Raw genomic sequence first — 21220 nt, forward strand, 5'->3', positions numbered from 1 at the left:
CTGCCATTGGCTTTCCATATTTCTCATAACTCCTAAATCTTTTTATCATCTTGACCTCCCTCTCAACCTCCAGAGCCTATTTCCCAACTGCCTACTGGGTACTTGTAACTAGTATATCAAGAACCACCTCCAATTTTCACGTGTGTGCACGTGACTCCTCCAATTAGTTTTTCCCTATTCCATTATCATTCTTATTTATCCAGGTCCAAAACCTCAAAGTTATATTTTTGGGTCCTATTTCTCCTTGACACTTTTCTAACATCTAACTGATGGTCCAGCCTGAACTTTTCTTGCACAATTTCTTACATACTATCTCATACTCCCTTTTCATTCCCCCAGCGTCCCTCCAGATCAGCAATTTTCAACCGTTGTGCCACAGCAGGCAGACTGGTATGCCGCAAAAAATTTTTAAACATGCAATATCTATTTAGTCAAGGGCCTTACCTCTTTTCTTTTGGACTGTCAAATAAAAATATGACAATAGCCAACACATCAATAGCCATTCAGTGTGAATGAATCAAACCTATACCTATTTTTTTGTCAAATCTGCAAAAAATATATGTATGTGTGTGTGTGTGTGTGTGTGTGTGTGTATTTATTTATTTATTTATTTATTTTGATGTACTGCAGAATTTTACTTAGTTTATATGTGCCATGAGATGAAAAAGTTTGAAAATTGCTGCTCTAATCTGACCAGGAAGTGGTGCAGTAGAGAGAGCATCAGCCTGGGATGCTGAGGACCCAGGCTAGAAACCCTGAGGTCACCAGCTTGAGCATAGACTCAAGAGCTTCAGCGCAGGGTTGCCGGCTTGAACATGGGATCATAGATATGACCCCATGGTCGCTGGCTTGAATAAGGGGTCACTGACTCAAATGGAGCCCCCCAGTCAAGGCACATATAAGAAAGCAATCAATGAGCAACTAAGGTGCCACTACTATGAGTCATTGCTTCTCATCTCTCTCCCTCTCTCCTTTCCTGCCTGTCTCTCTCTTTCTCTCTCAAAAAAAAAAAGAAAAAGAAAATCACTGCTCTAAATAAAGCCCTCATCCTCCCCCCCAAAAAAAGGCCTCACTCCAAATAATTATAAAATCTTCTTAGTCTCCCTCCCTCTGGGACTCTTTCCTAGACAATACACTTTGTATAAAGATAAGATCAAAATGAAAAGCACCACACTGTCCTATTATCAAAGAATTCATACTCCAGCAGGAGACACAAAAAACTATTAATATTAATGGCCCTGGCTGGTTGGCTCAGAGGTAGAACATCTGCCTGGTGTGTGGAAGTCCCGGGTTCGATTCCCAGCCAGGGAATAGGAGAAGTACCCATCTGCTTCTCCACCCTTCCCCTCTCCTTCCTCTCTCTCTCTTCCCCTCCCGCAGCCAAGACTCCATTGGAGCAAAGTTGGCCTGGGCGCTGAGGATGGCTCTGATTGCAGCGGAGCAACACCCCAGAGGGGCCAAGCATTGCCACCTGGTGGGCATGCCAGGTGGATGCTGGTCCTGCACATGCAAGAGTCTGTCTGTCTGCCTCCCCACTTCTCACTTCAGAAAATACAAACAAATAAATAAGTAAATAAGTAAATAAATAAATAAATTTAAAAACCACAAAAAATGCAGCTTAAGGATAAACTTTTCAGTCCATTTTTGGACCAAATCTAACCTCTTATGCTGTTCAAAACAGTTTGGTAATTATATTTTCCCTGTGTTCTTCCTTTTCCATCAGCTACCTCAAGCTAAATATATCTCAATATTTAGAGTACATTAGTGCCACTCAGTCTGACCCCATTTTATGCAGAGAATAGTTGCCACATGATCAGTTTATATTCACAAAAAACTGAATCAGTTATATTACATAAGGTCACATTTCATAACTCTCCACCTATAGTATAAAATGAGAAGAAAGTTTGATAAATCCACAGAACATTTTCTTCTTCTGGAGAAGAAAAAAATTCAAAATTATTAGTTTGAAAAGACTCAGCCTCAAGTAAGTGATTTAAAAAGACGTAAGTATAAAGCCATATGGCAGCTGACTAATCACAGAATGCATTAACTCACATCAGCAGCACGTAGACCTGACCAATTTCCTATCTCAATACTAATTCGTATGATAAGAAAGGCAACCTAAAAGTAGGTCATCTGAGAGATAAATATCTGTGGCTTAGTCATAGGACAAAAGAAAAAGCCTAACTACAGTAGTATCATATACAACTTGTAAGGTGTTTTGTTTTCATTAAGAATTTGAAAACAAATCAATTTTATCAATTTATTTAAACTGCAGGTCATGATCCATAATGAGGTGTGAAATACATCAGTGGGTTGAGACAAGTTTTTTGTTTAATAAATAGTAGGAACTAGAAACAATATTAGAATATACTGCAAAGGTAAGTATTGTTTCATGAAAATGTTTCTGTTTTATGTACACAGATATGAAAGGTACATAAATAACTGAAAGGTATTTTATATTGAAGGTAACAATAGAAGAAGTTTGAAAAATACTGATCTAGGATTTACTGGTAAGATAAGCTTATTTTCTCAGAGTAGGAGCAAAATTAGGAGTACTATTTTTAGCCATTTTTGAATGATTATCTAAAGATCTTCTAACATTTTAAATAACTATGCATTCATTTTTTTAGTTGCTAAGAACTGATTTACCTGAAAATTCAAGAGATTATTGTTCATCTCTCATATACTAGGAATGGTTGTATGTGCTAGAAATAGAAAACTGAATAAAACTAAGTCCCTGCTCTTGTGAAGTTTAAATTCTACCAAAGTGTATGTAAGTGCTTTACATTCCCACTTGGATCTCATAATCCTACGAGGTAGATAATTACTTTCATTTTACATATGAGGAAACTGAGGTTTAGATAAGTTATTTAACTTGAACAAGATATTCTCTCTCACACACACAAACACACACACAGCTAGTCATGGCAGAGGCTGGGAGTTAAACCCAAGGCAGCAGAATTCCAAAACTTTGCTCTTACCCACTACACTACACTGTCTTCCAGAGTCCTATTTGCAAGAAAATGAAGTGGGATTACTTGGCCTCTTAAAAATGTTATAAGTTTAGAGGGCAATTCTTAAAAGTTGACTTAAACTATAATTGAGTTTCATTAAATTTGCTTTGGAATAAACATACTAAACCATCAGCTGATTTTTATAATGTCTTCCATGAAGGAAAAACATAATAAAAAAGTAGTAGACAAAAGGCATATAAGTCAGCATTATGGTTTAAAAAAAAATTGAAGCAGGCCTGCTCCATGATAAGTTCAGCTTGGGCTCTTACAACAAAAGCTTTAGCGGAGGAACACAACTATTCATAGGCCTTATTAGAATAATCATTTCATAGATCAGTGTTTTTTTCAACTACTGGTCTGAGGACCAGTACTGGACCGCCAGACATTTTGTGCCAGTCTGTGAAAGAGTTAAATTAATACACTAAATGATTTTAGTCAAATTTGCTTATGCTCAGGGTGATGTCTGCTTTAGTGGTCCCCAAAATAATTCTCCTATTTTCACCTTTCCCCAAGTGTAAAAAGGTTGAAAACCATGCCCTAGATGGATTTTGCAGGTTTGAGAGACATGTTAAGAGAAGCAAGGCTGACCCACATAGGCAGCTAGATATGCTGAGTCAACCCTGGCAATGAAGGTAAAGATGGTGAGGCCAGATGACCTCACAGCCACACTATAAAATACACTGTCTGATCCTTGAGAGCAGGAATTGTTTGTTTTGCTCCTACTGTATCCCCATAAACTAATACAGCGTATGGGACATGGCAGGTACTCGGTAAAAATTTGTTACATGAATACTGCACAAGTTATTCACAAAATATTTCTTCTCTCAGGTCTTGATTTTCTATAATGCAAAAAGGTTGGATTAGGTCAATATATTCACTTTCAGCTCTAAAAGTAAACATCACATAAAGCATCAGTGAAATTACTCCAAGACATCCGGGTCTGAATACATGTCTAGTCACAAAGTTTCATAACATCTTACAACATCTTACTTATGCAGTCCTACATAAAATAAACAGTCAATTTGTCCTGTTGAAAATACTGAAACTTCTCAATATTGCTAAGGAAGAAAGAGATAAAAGCTAGTTATTATAGAAATAATATAATATAAAATACATCTGACCATTCAGCTAAGAGAAGAGAAGTTGATGCTCATAAGAATCAATATCAGGATCAAAATTTAGCTTCTTCAGATGTTTGAAGAATCAGGAAAATCTATTAGCTGGTTTAATTAAATCTTACAGTGAAGGCAGAACATTTATTTTTTAAGTAGTATAACATAGATTTATCTCCTATAATCAAATTTTTTTTTTTTACAGAGACAGAGTCAGAGAGAAAGATAGATAGGGACAGACAGAAATGGAGAGAGATGAGAAGCATCAATCATCAGTTTTTCGTAGTGGCATTTTAGTTGTCCACTGATTGCTTTCTCATATGTGCCTTGACCGGGGGGCTACAGCAGACCAAGTAACCCCTTGCTCAAGCCAGTGACCTTGGGTCCAAGCTGGTGAGCTTTGCTCAAACCAGATGAGCCTGCGCTCAAGCTGGCGACCTCGGGGTCTCGAACCTGGGTCCTCGGCATCCCAGTCGGACGCTCTATCCACTGCGCCACCCCCTGGTCAGGCTAATCAATTATTAATTAGAAATTATTTCCTAACCTTCTACAACTTTCTCCAAAAAGGAAAAATAAATTATTTTAACCCATTATTTTAAATAATATTTCAAATAATGGAATAAGTCATATCACAAAACCATTAGTTCATAAAATGGAATTAAATATTAAAGTTTGTCCCTTATCTATAAAAAATTTAAATGGTTTTCAAATCACCTCTAATTGTTATGGGCAGAAGATTTTACTTCTAAATATTCCAAACCTCTGTGGATGCGTGTTATATACAGGGTGGGGAAAAAGTGGGTTTACAGTACTGAGTTCATGAAACAGTTTATTCCTGTATTATTTATTAATTATTGTATTATTTTCCACATGAACAACTGTAAACCTACTTTTGCCACACACTGTATAAGAAACATCGGTAGAAACTATAGGGGAGTCAGAAAACTCTAGAAAGTATAGAGTCCTCACACATAGGGCCCAATCTGGGTAAACATGTCTTGACTTTATAAAAAGTCAAAGAGGGCCCTGGCCAGGTAGTTCAGTTGTTTAGAGCAGTGGTCCCCAACCATTTTTGGGCCACGGACCGGTTTAATGTCAGAAAATATTTTCACGGACCGGCCTTTAGGGTGGGACGGATAAATGTATCATGTCACCAAGACAAGCGTCCGTGGCCCAGAGGTTGGGGACCACTGGTAGAGTATAATCCAGATATACCAAGGTTGCGGGTTCAATCCCTGGTCAGGATACATACAAGAATTAACCAATAAATGCATAAATGAGTGAAACAACAAATCAATGATTTCTCCCTTCCTCTCTTTCTAAAATCAATTTAAAAAGTCAAAGAGTAATTCAAAAGTTTAAGTGAAGGCACATAAAGAGAAATGCCAAAAGATACTTTATAATGTAACTACCTACCAATAAAAACAAAAGGAAGACCTAAGGCATTTCATTGTGGGCAGATTCTAAGAAAAGTTTATAATGATGACATTTCCTGGGTTGACTTGTTCATTTTGATTACTCTTAATTAAACAGTCTAAGCCTGTGTGTAAAAACAAAAGAGTTATTATTCAAAGTATATTAAAAGTTTTAAATCAACAATAGCTGTTTTTATAACATTTAAAAGAAAAGGTAAACAACTCAAGCTTACTTTAACAATTCTTTTAAATACAGCATTTCATGAGAAATTGAAAGCCTTATATATTGCTGGTGGGAATATAAAATGGTGCAGCCAATGTGGTAAATAATTTGGTGGTTTCTTGAAAACTTATATATAAAATTATCATATGAGCAAGCAATTCAACCCCTGAGTATATACCAAAAGGTTTAAAAACAAGGACTCAAACAGGTACTTGTACAGCAACATTGATAGCATTATTCACAGTAGCCAAAAGTGGAAACAACCCTGTGCATCAACAGACGAATGGGTGATGGAAATGTAGTATACATATGCACACAATGGGCTATTTCTCAGCCATAAAAAGGAATAAAGTTCTGATACATGCTACAAAATGGATGAACCTTGAAACCATTCTGCCAAGTGAAATGAGCCAGACCCAGGACAAATACATGATTCCAGTTATATGAAATGTTTTGAATAGGAAAATTCATAGCAATAGAAAGATTAGAAGTTACAAAGTATATAAATGTATATAATATATTGTACACCTGAAACTAATACAATATTGTATGTCAACTGTAAACTGAACAATTTTTTAAAAAATTACCAACACTGGGGGGAAAAGGAAATAGGGACTTACCATTTAATGGCTACAGAGTTTCTGTGTGGTGATGAAAAAGTTTTATAAATAGACAGTGAGTAATAAAGTTGCACAATACTATGAATAAATTAATGCAATTTAATTATACATTTAAAAATGATAAAATGGCAAATTTTATGACTGATATATCTATATATCTGTATCTGTATATATGTACTACCACAATTTAAAATACAAAAGAAAATGTGCCTTTATATAAAATGGAGAGAACTGGAGGTCATCACCATTAACCAAGCTGTCCAACTTGGCCACTGGCAGCCTAACTTAATGTGCCTCCTAATGTGATGTGACCTATATAATGGTCTCACTAGAAAATTTGGCCTGACTCTTATCATAAAGAAAGTGACAAATCTAGAACATGGGATGTTCTGTAGAACAACTGGCCTAGATTCTTCAAAGGATTCACCATTATTAAGAAAAGAATTGTAAAAAAAAAAAGAATTGTTGATATGACTGTTCTAGATTGGGGAAACTATAAAAAAGAAAAAAAAAGCCACGAGAACCAAATACAACAGTTTTTGAACTCTGACTGGATCTGATATGCAGGAAGAGCAGTTATAAAGAATATTTTTGGGATAACAGAGGAAATTTGAGTTACAGACATCATGTGGGATGATAGTATTGAATTATTGTTGATTTCTCAGTTATGGTAATGGTACATATATGGTTATACAAGAGAATGTTTCTGTATTAGGAAATACATGCTAAGGTACTTAGAAGTATAATGTCATGAAATCTGCAACTACTTTTGGATGGTTTGACAAAAGAGAATGAGTATGTAAGAGGGTAGGAGGGAGGGAAGAAGGGAGAGAGTGCACTGGAACATATGGGATAAGATAATAGTTGGTGATTATAAATGAAAACTATGTAGGCGTTCCCGTAGTTTTCTTTCAATTTTACTGTGGGTTTGAAAATTTCAAAATAAAACTAAGATTTAAAAAAGTTATACTTCTTCAAAGTTTTCTCTTTTTCACTTAGAGTACACCTAAGGAAGCTGAATGGACAGTGAGAAAAATATAGCACATTTAGTGTTTTACATACCTTCTACATCATACCAATGGGCACCATTTGTGATCCCATCTTTGAACATCTCATCTTCTTCTCCAGGACAATGAGGAACCCCAGTTTTCATGATGGGGTGATTTGAAGCATAAGCTTTTGCCAAATATTTAAATACTTCATCATCTGAGGTTCTGCTGTAGATTCCAGTGGCCTTATGTTCTGGAGAATCATCAAAAGGATAGCTGGCCACCACTGAGCCACCATGCAGATTTCCAGAAAGCACAAACCTTTGAAAATACAACCAAATCACATATCACTAAAAAAAACAAAACAAAACAAAAAACCCACAAAAAATACTATATATTTAAAATTTTTACATCTTTCATAAATAAACTCAGTATCTCTCAACACCTAGATGGCAATTCTATCAGCTGTTATAAGTAGACCCACAACAACAACAAAAGAAAATGGAAAGAAAGCACTATCATTTAATAAATTTCAAGGGTTTTTTTTGTTTTTTTGGTTTTTTTTCCTTTTGTACTTTTCTGAAGTTGGAAACAGGGAGGCAGTCAGACAGACTCTCTCATGCGCGCTGGACCGGGATCCACCCGGCATGCCCACCAGGGGTCGATGCTCCGCCCATCTGGGGCGTTGCTCTGTTGCAACCAGAGCCACTCTAGCGCCTGGGGCAGAGGCCAAGGAGCCATCCCCAGCGCCCCGTCATCTTTGCTCCAATGGAGCCTCGCTGCGGGAGGGGAGGAGAGAGAGATAGAGAGGAAGGAGAGGGGGAGGGGTGGAGAAGCAGATGGACGCTTCTCCTGTGTGCCCTGGCAGGGAATTGAACCGGGACTTCTGCACGCCAGGCCGACGCTCTACCACTGAGCCAACGGGCCAGGGCCTAAATTTCAAGTTTTTAAAATTCAAATTAATCTCAAATAACTTTAAAGAATTTTCCTATCATTAAAAAAGTACCTAAATTTCAAGTTGTTAAAATTCAAATTAATCTCAAATAACTTTAAAGAATTTTCCTATCATTAAAAAAGTACCTAGGCCCTGGCCGGTTGGCTCAGTGGTAGAACGTCGGCCTGGCGTGCAGAAGTCCCGGTTCGATTCCCGGCCAGGGCACACAGGAGAAGCGCCCATCTGCTTCTCCACCCCTCCCCCTCTCCTTCCTCTCTGTCTCTCTCTCCTCCCCTCCCGCAGTGAGGCTCCATTGGAGCAAAGATGACCCGGGCTTTGGGAATGGCTCCTTGGCCTCTGCCCCAGGTGCTGGAGTGGCTCTGGTTGCAACAGAGCAACGCCCCAGAGGGGTAGAGCATCGCCCCCTGGTGGGCAGAGCGTGCCCCCTGGTGGGCGTGCCAGGTGGATCCCGGTCGGGCGCATGCGGGAGTCTGTCTATCTCTCCCCGTTTCCAGCTTCAGAAAAATACCAAAAAAAAAAAAAAAAAAGGTACCTAAACAATACAGTACAAATTAATGTTTTCAGGAGAGGTCTTATTCAGAGAATTCCAAATTCATGTAGTAAGTCAAACAATATGAATTTGCTAATATTTAATCATTTTTTGGACCTACAAAATTGACAACTGCATATAGTTCAACCTAAAACTTGTATTTTGTAATGTGTTAATTTCGTAGAAAGCATGGCTGGTATATTTGTTGAATATATTATATTAGTTAGGTTAATAACTTTCATCCTTTTTATATTACTGTCCAAAGAGAATTTTTAAGATAGGGAGTCTAATTTAAAACAGGATGTTTTTTACCCTGCTCCAGGTTCACAAAATACTAAATTCACATTTTCAGCCCTGGCCCATTAGCTCAGTCATTTAGAGCGTCATCCTAAAACACCAAGATTGTGGGTTTGATCTCTGGTCACGGCACATACAGGAAGTGAACAATGAATGCAAAACAAAGTGGAACAACAAATGAATGCTTCTCTCTCTCTAAAATCAAACAAGAAGATATATATAGCCTGACCAGTGGTGGTGCAGTGGATAGAGCGTTGTCCTGGGATGCCGAGGTCCAAGGTTCGAAACCCCAAGGTCATCAGCTTGAGTGGGGGGGGGGGTCACCAGCTTGAGCGTGCGATCATCAACATAATCCCAGGTCTTTAGCTTGAGCCCAAAAGTCGCTGGCTTCAAGCCCAAGGTCGCTGGCTTGGGCAAGGAGTCACTGGCTTGGCTGAAGCCACACACATCCCTACCCCCATCAAGGCACATATGAGAAACAATCAACAACTAAAGTGATGCAACTACAAATTGATGCTTTTCATCTCTCTCCCTTCTCCTCTCTCCCTCCCTCCCTGCCCCTCTCTCTTTCACACACACATTACACTTACACACACACACACTAAATTCACATTTTCAAGAGAAAAGCTGGCAGGGATGGGGGAAGGAACCTGATACACTGAGCTGCTTTCAGAGAAAAACAATACAGCACATAAAAGACTAATCCTCCATTGCATCACTGTAAAAGCAGCTCTCTTTCTAGGTCCAAGGTTCCTGATTGGGCCATTAGAAAATAAACTGACAAGAGAGGCAAGACTGCTCCTATAAAAGAAGCATTTTTACTTTTTTATGTTTCTACTTTTAAGTAAACCCATTTACAATGTGGTCATATTTATAGCTAGAGAAGTCCTCCTTTTTTGTTGAAAGCTAAAGGTAAAAGCAAGCTGAAGTCCTATTTATACATCTCTCTCTCTCACGTAACAGTTTAAACCATCACTGAGTATGGATTAAACACTTTTCTCTTTGTACTTGAAATTGGATTTTCTTGCTTCTACCTTTTTGTGGTTGAAATGGAACTGACCTACACAAATTCTAAAGGAGGTTGATATATAACATTCTTTCCTACATGCTTGAGAGAAAATTAAACCTGTAATATGTCCCAGAAGAGATCAAACAATGAAAATTACACAGAATCTGTTAATCAGTAGATAAAACTTAGCCATTAAAGACAGTGATTAAACTCTAAAGTAGGCTATAAAAAGAGACTAATTAAAAACTAATATAATTATTAGCACTCTTCCAGACACCACAGGAGAATGCCATTTGGTATAGTGGCAACTGCACAGGCTATGGAGCCAGCCAAAAATGCAGAAGAACATTCAGTCTCCCAGACCTGGGTCACTAAAAGTATGATCAGGAGAATTTACTACCTCTACATTCATCGAACCCCCGTTTCTCCCTCATTTGTAAAACGGTGATTAAACCTACTTGCTTACTATGCTTGTGGGAATTAAATAAAATGATACTTGTGAAACAATGCCAGCAAAATGACTGCCTTATAGTACTTGCTCAAGAAATGTTCATTCTTTGCTCAAGAAATGTTCAGTCAAGTTCCTAGACTGAGAGATCTAGCATCGTGCTTAGGGATCACTGTCTACAGATTATCGTTCTACTGCCAGCCCTGGGATGACACAATGATACAGAAACAAAAATGAATTTTATATTCTAACATTCTTTTTCTTTTTTCCTAACAGTCTTAAAACATTGCTCATAGCTCATAACTCATAGCTTGACGTACTAACCACTTACTTTCTGGTTTGCATGCCTAAAATAACTTAAATACTTTCCCCTCACTGACTTTGGGAAAGTTACAAGAAGGGGCCCAGTTGGTCCATTCAGTAACAAATTTTCTTGAGTGTCAACTGTGTGCCAAAACATCTATATACTAGGGAGTACCTCCATGAAGAAACAAACAGAAAAACACCCTCAAGGCATTCATATTTTTGAGAAATAAAATGAATACATATTCTAAATAACTGAAACATGCTACCTTATTTATATATTTTCAATTAAAACTTCAAATTTCAATATTCTCTACTAAATGCTATGGTCTGCTTTGTTCAACAATTCTTGCAACACTTCTTAGAAATATATTAAAATGGCCTAACCAAATATGAAATTCTTACAACAATAACATACTGGCAATGTACTAGAGTGATAAAACTTAATTATTAGATTCTCCTTACGCTATTTACACAGTTTTGCAAGTATCAATAACACTCTTTGTCAAACCAACTTTGCATAATAGTCCAATTTTATTTAAAAGGTATTTTATGGTTTCCATTTAAATCAATTCTCTTAAGTGTTTCCCATACTTGACTTTAGCATTATATCTCATTCCTGGCACAAAACGGCTGCTAAATATATTATAACTATTATAAACAAGAGTCTATAGATACTAAATTGTAAATCTCTAAGTTAACTCTATTATGCTCTACAGATAACCCTATAAATAATTTTTAAAAATTAGAAGAACTTGGTGTCTGATAAATTAAATTCTGAAGATTCAGGAAATTATAGATATACTGTACACACAATCCTCCAAAGAAAATCGGCCCCCACCCCTAACAATATAACACTTTTCACAAAGATATCAAAAAAATTATATGCTAATCTATTAAAATCTAGGCAGATATCTTTAATTAAAGAAATACAGTGTGACAAAAATATAGGAATCAAGTAAATTGTAAAATCTTTAATAATGGCATTAAAAGCTTGTATATTTTCTTTCTTTTTTAGAGAGAGGGGGTGGTAGACAGACAAGAAGGGAGAGAGATGTGAAGCATCAATTCATAGTTGTGGCACCTTAGTTACTCACTGACTGCTTCTCATATGTACCTTGATGGGGGGGGGGGGGGCTGCAGCTGAACCAGTGACCCCCTGCTCAAGCCAGTGACCTCTGAACTCAAGCCAGTGACCATGGGGTTATTATGTCTATGATCCCACGCTTAAGCTGGGGACCCTACACTCAAGCTGGCGAGCCTATGCTCAAGCCAGACTGCGCTCAAGCTGGCAAACTTTGGGTATCGAACCTAGGTCCTCAGCCCAGGCCAATGCTCTATCCACTGCACCACCACCTGTGTATTTTCCTAAGTATATGTCTCAATTATCAAGAGTACAAAAACACCCATTAGGCCCTGGCCGGTTGGCTCAGCGGTAGAGCGTCGGCCTGGCGTGCGGGGGACCTGGGTTCGATTCCCAGCCAGGGCACATAGGAGAAGCGCCCATTTGCTTCTCCACCCCCACCCCCTCCTTCCTCTCTGTCTCTCTCTTCCCCTCCCACAGCCAAGGCTCCATTGGAGCAAAGATGGCCCGGGCGCTGGGGATGGCTCCTTGGCCTCTGCCCCAGGCGCTAGAGTGGCTCTGGTCGCGGCAGAGCGACGTCCTGGAGGGGCAGAGCATCGCCCCCTGGTGGGCAGAGCATCGCCCCTGGTGGGCGTGCCGGGTGGATCCCGGTCGGGCGCATGCGGGAGTCTGTCTGACTGTCTCTCCCCGTTTCCAGCTTCAGAAAAATACAAAAACAAAAACAAAAAAAAACACACCCATTAGATGATGTTTAAAGTGAGACAAAGAAAACAACTTCACTTTCCTAAGCAGGAGGAAATAAGTCTTAAATTTTTACATACTCAAAAATAACAACAAACATCTATTTCTAATATCTCTAAGTGAATAAGATACCAAGAAATTATTTAAATAATATATTTCACAAAATACACTGAAAAAGGTAATTTCCGCATACAGACTAACGTTTGTGGTTTTTAAATTTCCTATCCATAAAGCTGACTCTATAGTTAGGCATCAATCAGTCTCAAATTGTGTGTGGCTTATGTTTTAAATTTTATTCACATACCAGTGTCCTTTGCCATTAATCATTAAAGAATATGCATTTTGAATTAATTTTTGAAGACAGGATAGATGGGGGTTCTTTTCACCCAATATACTGTCACGTACTTTCTCTTCTAATTAAGTTACATATTTGAAGAATGGTGGATATGAGTTGAGTAGTCTAGTCACAGAACAAAATGACTTTCTATGTAATACCATCTGAGACAGATGAGCTTTTAAATTCCCCACAAGTTCCTATCATTAAACAAACTGGCCCAGACTATAACTTATAATAATTAAATACTGGGGATATAAAGGAGTTAACCAGAGAGTGAATTTTCGTTCTAAATTTTAAATTTTAAAGTTTTCAATATAGCCTCAAGGTGACTTGCATCAAGACAAAAGCTCATTTTCATTTCTGGCTACAGCAGAACACTGAAGAGAAGAATCTAGTCACAGAATTTATATCCCTGCAAGGGTCGTGACAGGGCATTTTAAATATGTCATTTAAGCAATGCAAACAGTCCGTTTAATTATATCATCTTGGACAAACCCTGGCCATCACAGCTTCGGACAACAAGATGTATAGTAAAGTCATATTTCTTATGCAAATGTTCAGAGGTCATGACACGATTATCTTTAAAAGGAAAAAAAAAATTCCTGAAAGCATATGTGAAATTAAATATCTATAAGGGATCTCAAAAGGAGGAGTAAAGTGAAAGGTGGAAGATAAAAAGACTCTAAAATTGTCACAATGTCCACAAATTTTCTAGGTGCTATATATACTGAAATCTTGTAGAAGAGATGGTTCTGACTCCCACAGAGAAACTTCTTTGCTCATTATTAACTTATCATTCCAAAATATTCTTCAAATCAAGATGGAAAGATCAACTAGCCTTGTGAAGACACAAATAAATAGGGATATGCTGGCAAAGGTCAACCGTGAAAAAGGGACAAGGTGCATGCATCTGGAGTTTATTCCTTTTCTGATTTGCTGAAAATGTTACCGATTTCTCAAGACTCAGTTCAAGTTCTACCTCTTCCACAGAGATAATCCATATTATTGCAGCCCACACACATTTTGCAATAGGAACAATTTCTATAAAGTTTTACTGGGTACATATACACACACACCCACACCCATATGTATTTATAATATTCTCTTGTTATACACAAATTTCTTGAGGTCCTCGTGCTTTTAATTTTAAAATCCCACATAGTGCTTAATAACAAGGTAATTAATAAGACTTAAGGTATGTATTAAGTGTGACAATAAAGTGCACAAATGACATCAGAAACCCTTCAGAGAGTTTAAAAAAGAAGCTGCTCACAGATGAATGTTCCAGATCTGCATGTTTTCAGCCATATCCATATGCTCCTTGGCTAAGTCAGAGGAATTAAAGGCTGGAAAAGAACCCGTTCCTGTTAAATAACCAGGAGGAAGACCCTAGGACTGTCCTTTATCATTTCTGGGCTACAGTCTCCCTCTATGGCTGCTAAGAGCACTAACAATGTGCCCCAGCCTAAGTCCCAGCTACTCTGTACTATGTATAGATAAATGATTGAACGAACCTGACCCTCAATTTCCTCATATGGAAAACAGGAATGTTAATGTTGTCTATCTCATCAGGTTGTAGCAATATTGACAGAGCTTATCTATAAAATGAGGGAGCTGACAATCCTTAAGGTGTCTTCCATCACTCATTTTCTATGGTCCTGTGAAAATAGGGATCGGAATGCCGAAAGGAGTCTTCCCTCCAGCCAAACGGCTCTCTTCGCCTCCGTTAAACGAACAACAGTCTCTAAGCAGCGCTTCTCGGACAATCGGCGAACAGGAGGCTAAGTGTTCTGGGCCCTGTCCCGGGAACGGGACATCGCCCTCCACCCTAACTACCCTGATCCCTTAGGCCTGCAAGTCTGAGCGTCTACGGAGTGCGGGGCCCAGCCTTTGCCCGAGAGGCTCTCGTGGGCTGGGGCGGGTAGGAGGAAGGCACTCACTTGTTCCTGCGGATCCAGTCCATGAGGGCACGCACCTCGGGCACGTCGTCCAGGGCCGGGGGCTCACCCGTGCTGAACTGGTCCGGGAAGCTGCGGTTGAGGTCGCGGCCTCGGCTGTTGTCACGGCCGCTGGACCCCGGAGGTCCGCTGTCGCTAAAGCCGCAGTCGCCCTCGCGGGCGCGCTCGAAACCATCCGGATTGAGGCTGGGCAGCAAGTACACGTCGGTGGTGTTCAGCAAGCGGACGAGACGCGGGTCCCCGCGGCGGTAGCCAGCTGCCAGCTCGCGGGCGAGGTAGACCAGCACCTGGCGCGACACAGTCTCGTCGCCGTGCATGTTGCCCACCAGCTTCACCTGCGGCCGGCCGGGCAGCAGCGGCCCCTCGGCGTTGGGACCCCAGTCGCCATCAGCGGGTGGTGGCCCCAGGCCGGCTGTGAGGCGCAGCACCCACAGAGGCCGGCCCTCCACCGAGTTGCCTATGCTGAAAAGGCGGGCCAGGCCCGGGGGCCCCGCGGCCGCCGCCTCCCTCAGAGCCGAGCCCAGCTCCTCTTCGTGGTAGTAGCGGTCGAACCGGCCCTCGTCTGCCTCGGCGCCCGCGCTCGTGGTCGTTGTCGTCGCCTCCGCCTTCTTGATGTGCGCAGCCCGGGCCGGGCTCCCCAGCAGCAGCAGCGGCAGCGGCAGCAGCAGCATCAGGTACGACAACTGCGGGAGGCGCTCTGGCCGCCTGGGCGGCCGCGCGCCCCAGCCGCTCGCCATCTTCCAGCAGCACAGCTAACCTCGGCTCCGCGCTCCAGCGGCCGGGGCCCGCCGGATCCCCTTGCGCCTAGCAACCTTCGGGTCTCAGCCAATCGCGGAAGGGCCTTCTGTGGCGTCACGCCTGGGGGCGGGACTTTCCTTAAAGTAGTCGATTCCTTTGATCCTGCTTTCCTCCTTTCCCGGACGAGTTTGGTCACTCACTTCCTATGCTTCGGTTCCTCTCATTCTCTTTGCCTGTTCACCATTTTCACTCCTGCGTTGTCTCCGTTTCTCCTCTGCTGGCTCAGTCTCTTCTTTATGGCGTACCCCTTCTTCTGAGTATTTTTACTAGCTCCCTTACCAGCTTTGTTGCACTTTGTCCCGGCTGCGCTTTAACGCTACCGAGCCGAGAATCAAAAGAATCAAAAGTTTCCAAAGAATGTACCTTGGAAAAGCATAAGGGAGCTTAAGCCCTTTCCACCTCTCACCCTTCACCGGAGTCGTTGTGCCTAGGCTTGAGCCCAACGCCCGGCAAGCGATTGAAGAGAATGGGACACTTGGAGTGACAGAGGCTCGCTACTGCACAAAGCACTACATTCCAATTTTAGTTCCCGCGTTCAAAAAAGGTGTCTCTTTTACGTTTTGCGGATTATCTGATGTGTAGTAGACTCCCTTTGTGTTCATTTATACATTTCTTTGGTGTCACCCCAGATTGTTTCATTGCCGCTAGTTCCTGTGTGTGCTGGTCTCAGCCTTCTGTAGGCAGATTTCATTTCATAGTTCACATGCCCACCTTTCAGAGCTTTCCTGAGCGAGTTGTTTAAGTGTTAACATTAGAAGCAGCAGGTATGGCATTTCTGGAAACACTTGCTGGGAGAGTATAATTCTTGAACTCCTCAATGGTCTGTCAAAGCTGGCAGATACAATATTTTATGTTCTAAAGAGGCCTTTATACAGGTCTTTAAAGTAGGTTTTTGTCACTTTAGCTTGAAGAAACAAAACCTCACTATCTTCTTATCAAGTGTGAAATTCTACCCATCTAACAACGTAATGGCAATAATTTGTATTTCCTTATTTCAAAGCCAGGCATTTCAAGACCCCTTCTTTGAACTATGATTGAACCCTAATATGACTAGTAAAGAGTTAATTCATTCATTTATCAAATACTGTATTTAATAAGCAACTGCTGCGTGCCAGGCATAGATGCTAGTCAGCAATCCATTCTACTCAGTTGGAGATTGGATACAGTTTGTGATAAGTGCTACAGTCGAGATAAGAGACCCAAGTAAAGGAAACCTATTCTACCTGAGGTGGATGAAGGAAGAAGAGAAAGTGGGGGTGGGGAGGGAAGAATTCTGGACAGGGGGAGCAAGCACAAGAAGGCTGCAAGGCTTGAGAGCAAATACTGCATGTTCTGTAAACCATGCACATCAGGATTTTTGCTGTGAAGAAGCCCATAGGTGTGGAGGTGACCAGACAGGAAGCAAGCCAGAGAAGCAGGACTAGAACCCAAAGAAACTCACAAGCCAGGCTCTGGGGAGCTCTTAATTTGGAAAACCATGGAGAGCAACAGATGGATTTTAAGCTAGTTCAGAAAAATCCCTCTGAAAGTAACATGGAGAATGGAGTGAAAGGCCTAAAACTCAAGACTGAGAAAAATGTAAGGAAATTATAATCCAAGAAGACATTATGAGACTAAATCCTTGAAGGCATGGAGAGGAGGAAGTGGATTTGAAAGACCTTTATAAGGGAAAGTAGACAGAATCTGGTGACAGAGAGGATTGTAGGCTGACTCCAAGTTATAGCCAAACCAACTTGCAGGTGTTTAAAAACAGGAGAAAACGCAGGCTTAGGTAAAAATGATGAGTTTAGCACAGTCACTCTGGTCCCGTGAATGCTGTTTTCCTCCATGCCCCATTTGGTCTAGTCTGCATCATATACAGCAGCTGCAACTCATCAGAAACAAAACCTCAATTCTGTACAGAGACCACTGTCCTTCGAGAGTACTTAATCATTGCACCGTGCAGTTTGACAATAACCCAAATCAAAAAAACCCCAGGGGACATATTAGCCTTTAATCAAATATTTCCTTTTCTACCATTTCACTCTCCCTTGAAACCTCTTCCTGCCACCTTACTCCTGCAGCCTCACTTAGTGAGGCAGGCTTGAAATGTAAACAAGCTTGAGAACAGTGAAATAATATGAAGTATCTTGAGCCATCATCCTCCCAGGAATCCTCAGGCCTCGGGTGGTGTGTGTGCAGCCTGTTTGAGGTCTGGAGCCTTCCATCCTTGTCAGACACAGTATGCCAGTGGTTAGAAGTGAAACCCACAGCTCCTGATCTCGTCACTGCTCACTGGAGGGGAAACCTCCAGCTGAATACCTCAAGCTGTCCCTGAAGTCTTGAACCTTGTGACAGGTGTCCCTTTCTTCCTCTCCCAAGGAAGGTCTTGGCTTCACAAGTGAGGGAACTTGGGAAAAGGCTTCCTGTTCACAGAAGCAGAGTGGTTATGCCTTGGATTTTTAAAAAGAGGGCAAAGCTGTTGGGTGGCCTGCCTGACATCGGTAACCACTTTCTTCAAAAGACTCTTAGGTAATTGAACTTGTAAATGTCACATTATCTGGCAGAAACACCCACAGACTCACACATTCAATTTGACAAATGTTTACGGAGCACCCAATGTAGTAAAAGATCTGCTGTGCTGGATGCAGGAGGATTGGAAGAGAAATGAGGGATTCTCTGTCCCAGGAGATCAGAGTCCAGTGAGGGAAGCAGAACACGGACAGGATAGGATGTGTCCACAGGGCTAGTGCTGTGTAACAGGCACTGTGCTAAACCCTTTACATCGGCTGATGCATTCAGTTCTAACGACAATCCTGAGATAGGTATCATTATTATTCTCATTTCAAAGATAAAGAGACTGAGGCATGAGGTCTCCCAGCTGGCAAGCCATTGATCCAGGACTCAAACCCAGCGCATCTGGTTTCAGAGTTTGTGTTTTTAATCTCTATAATAAAATTGGTTTTATGTAGTGAACTTTTAAAAAATGCTATTGGAACACAGAGAAAAAAGCAACTAATTGTGATACGAAGCCAGGGGAAACTTCGCCAATACCATTATTAGATCGTGAGTTTTGGCATGAGAACTGAGTTCAAATCTTCGATTAACCATTTTCTACCTGTTTTAACTTGGGAAAGTTATTTCATTTTTCTGAGAATTAAATGTGATAATAGGCATATAACCTTTCATGTAATACTTGTTATTTGGCATGTAATAAGCTTTCAGAAATTAGTATTTTTTATAGTGTAATTGTCCTATTTTATTATTAGTTGTTGTTTTTATCTCTTATTGTGCCTAATTGTTTTTATTTTTATTTGTAAGAAATCATTACTTTTATTGTTTTTGAGGTAGAATTTTTTTTTTTCTTTCAGGGACAGAGAGAGGGATAGATAGGGACAGACAGGAATGGAGAGAGATGAGAAACATCAATCATCAGGGTTTTTGTTGCAACACCTTAGTTGTTCATTGATTGCTTTCTCATATGTGCCTTGACCGCGGGCCTTCAGTGGACCGAGTAACCCCTTGCTCAAGCCAGCGACCTTGGGTCCAAGCTGCTGAGCTTTGCTCAAACCAGATGAGGTCACACTCAAGCTGGCGACCTTGGGGTCTCGAACCTGGGTCCTCCGCATCCCAGATCGATGCTCTATCCACTGCACTACCACCTGGTCAGGCTTATTGTTTTTAATAAGAAGGAGAATTCTAGCCTGACCAGGCAGTGGCACAGTGAATAAAGCATTGGCCTAGGTCACAGACAACCCAAGTTTGAAACCCTAAGGGCTCACCAGCTTGACTGTGAGCTCATCAGCTTGAGAGCAGGATCACTGGCTTGAGTGTGAGATCATAGACATGACCCCATGGTCGCTGGCTTGAGCCCCCCCCCCCAAAAAAAGGTCGTTGGCTTGAAGCCCGAAGTTGCTAGATTGAGCAAGCGGTCACTGGCTGGGCTGGAGCCCCCTGGTCAAGACACATATGAGAAAGCAATCAATGAACAACTAAGGTGCCACAACAAAGAACTGATGCTTCTCATCTCTCTCCCTTCCTGTCTGTCTGTCTGTCTGTCCCTATCTGCCCCCCTCACTAAGACAAGAAGAAGAAGAAGAAGAAGAAGAAGAAGAAGAAGAAGAAGAAGAAGAAGAAGAAGAATTCTTAAACAGAAAAAAATGGAGAAGAGAGCACTTGAGGCAGAAATGTGGGACTAAATCGAATTGACCACTGGATTAGCAATGCAGAGGTTACTGATGACTTTTATAAGAGCAGTTGTCATGGAATGATGCAGGGAAATCCTAAATAGAGTGGATTCAAGAGAGACTAGAAGGTCATGAAGTAGAGTTGGTGAAATAATTCTTTTGGGGAATCCTGCTATAAAGGGGAGTAGAAAAATCGGACAAAGCTGAATGGGGATGGGAATCCCAGAGAGATTTGGTGGGGGGGTGGGTTTGTTTCTTGCCTTTTCTTTTTAAGATGGGAGAATTTATGGATGGTTTACATACTGATGGGAATGATGTAATAGAGGGAAAGTTTGATGATACATTAGCAAGGAGGAGAATTGATGGATAGGACAGTTGAGCAGGGATAGGATCTGATACACCAGTGGAAGGACTGGTCTTAGGTAGGAGTACAGATACTCCATCTGTAGTCACAAATGGAAAGACAGCACATAGGCACAGGTGCAAATAAGTGGGTAGGTGAGGTCTTGGGAGCTTGGGAATGTTCTCTGCTGATTGCCTTTATTTTCTTAATGAAATGGGAAGTGAGGCCATCAGCTGAGAGTAAGCATGCTATATATAGTAGGTGTTGGAGGCTTCAGGAGAGAGAGAAAGGTGTGAAATAATCATTTCCAAAGAGTGAAAGACAGAAAATGAGAGTAAAAATAGTTTTCAGTTATTGACACTTAATAGGGACCAACAAGCAGTTTTCTAACATGTTATCTAGACATGAAAGCTAATGGAACATGGAACAGAAGGATTTTGTTTTTTGTTTTTGATGAGCCATCTAGAACATGAAAAGTGTGGATACAGGCCAAATAATTGGGTTCTGAAAAGCCAACCTGTGAAGCTGGGAAGTCCCTGAGAAGATGAATGTAGACAAGGAAGAGGAAAGACTGGATCACTGTTAAAACCTCCATTTGAATTTGGCTGCATGACCAAGGCCCCCTAATGTTAACACACCCAGAGAAGTGGCCTCTTGCTCTGGATTGCCTCTGCAAGAGAAAATCAAATCCTAGCATCTTGAAGCCCAAGGAATACCAGTAAGAGATTAAATCACCTCAGAACCCAAAAACAACTGCTTGAAATCAAATTTGAAATTTGAAAGATAAGTATCTTGTCAATAACAGTCTGCAGATAATAATATCACCTTCGGCCCCAGCCAGTTGGCCTAGTTGGTTAGAGCATCATCCTGAAATAC

The 21220-nt window shown here is 40.8% G+C and overlaps 1 protein-coding gene across 1 annotated transcript in view; it reads right to left on the reverse strand.

Moving 5' to 3' along the window:
• Positions 1–15841, reverse strand: part of CPD (carboxypeptidase D) — an 82906-nt gene extending 67065 nt beyond the window's left edge. Inside the window, exons 1-2 of the mRNA XM_066363590.1 lie at positions 15020–15841; positions 7450–7697 (exon numbers count right to left, since the gene is read on the reverse strand). Of these exons, the coding sequence (XP_066219687.1) occupies positions 7450–7697; positions 15020–15774 (1003 nt within the window). The 5' untranslated portion in view covers positions 15775–15841. The remainder of the gene's footprint in view (positions 1–7449; positions 7698–15019) is intronic.
• Positions 15842–21220: the final 5379 nt, after the last annotated feature.

The sequence above is a fragment of the Saccopteryx leptura genome, chromosome 2 (genome assembly GCF_036850995.1).
Source record: "Saccopteryx leptura isolate mSacLep1 chromosome 2, mSacLep1_pri_phased_curated, whole genome shotgun sequence".
Taxonomy (NCBI): Eukaryota; Metazoa; Chordata; class Mammalia; order Chiroptera; family Emballonuridae; genus Saccopteryx; species Saccopteryx leptura.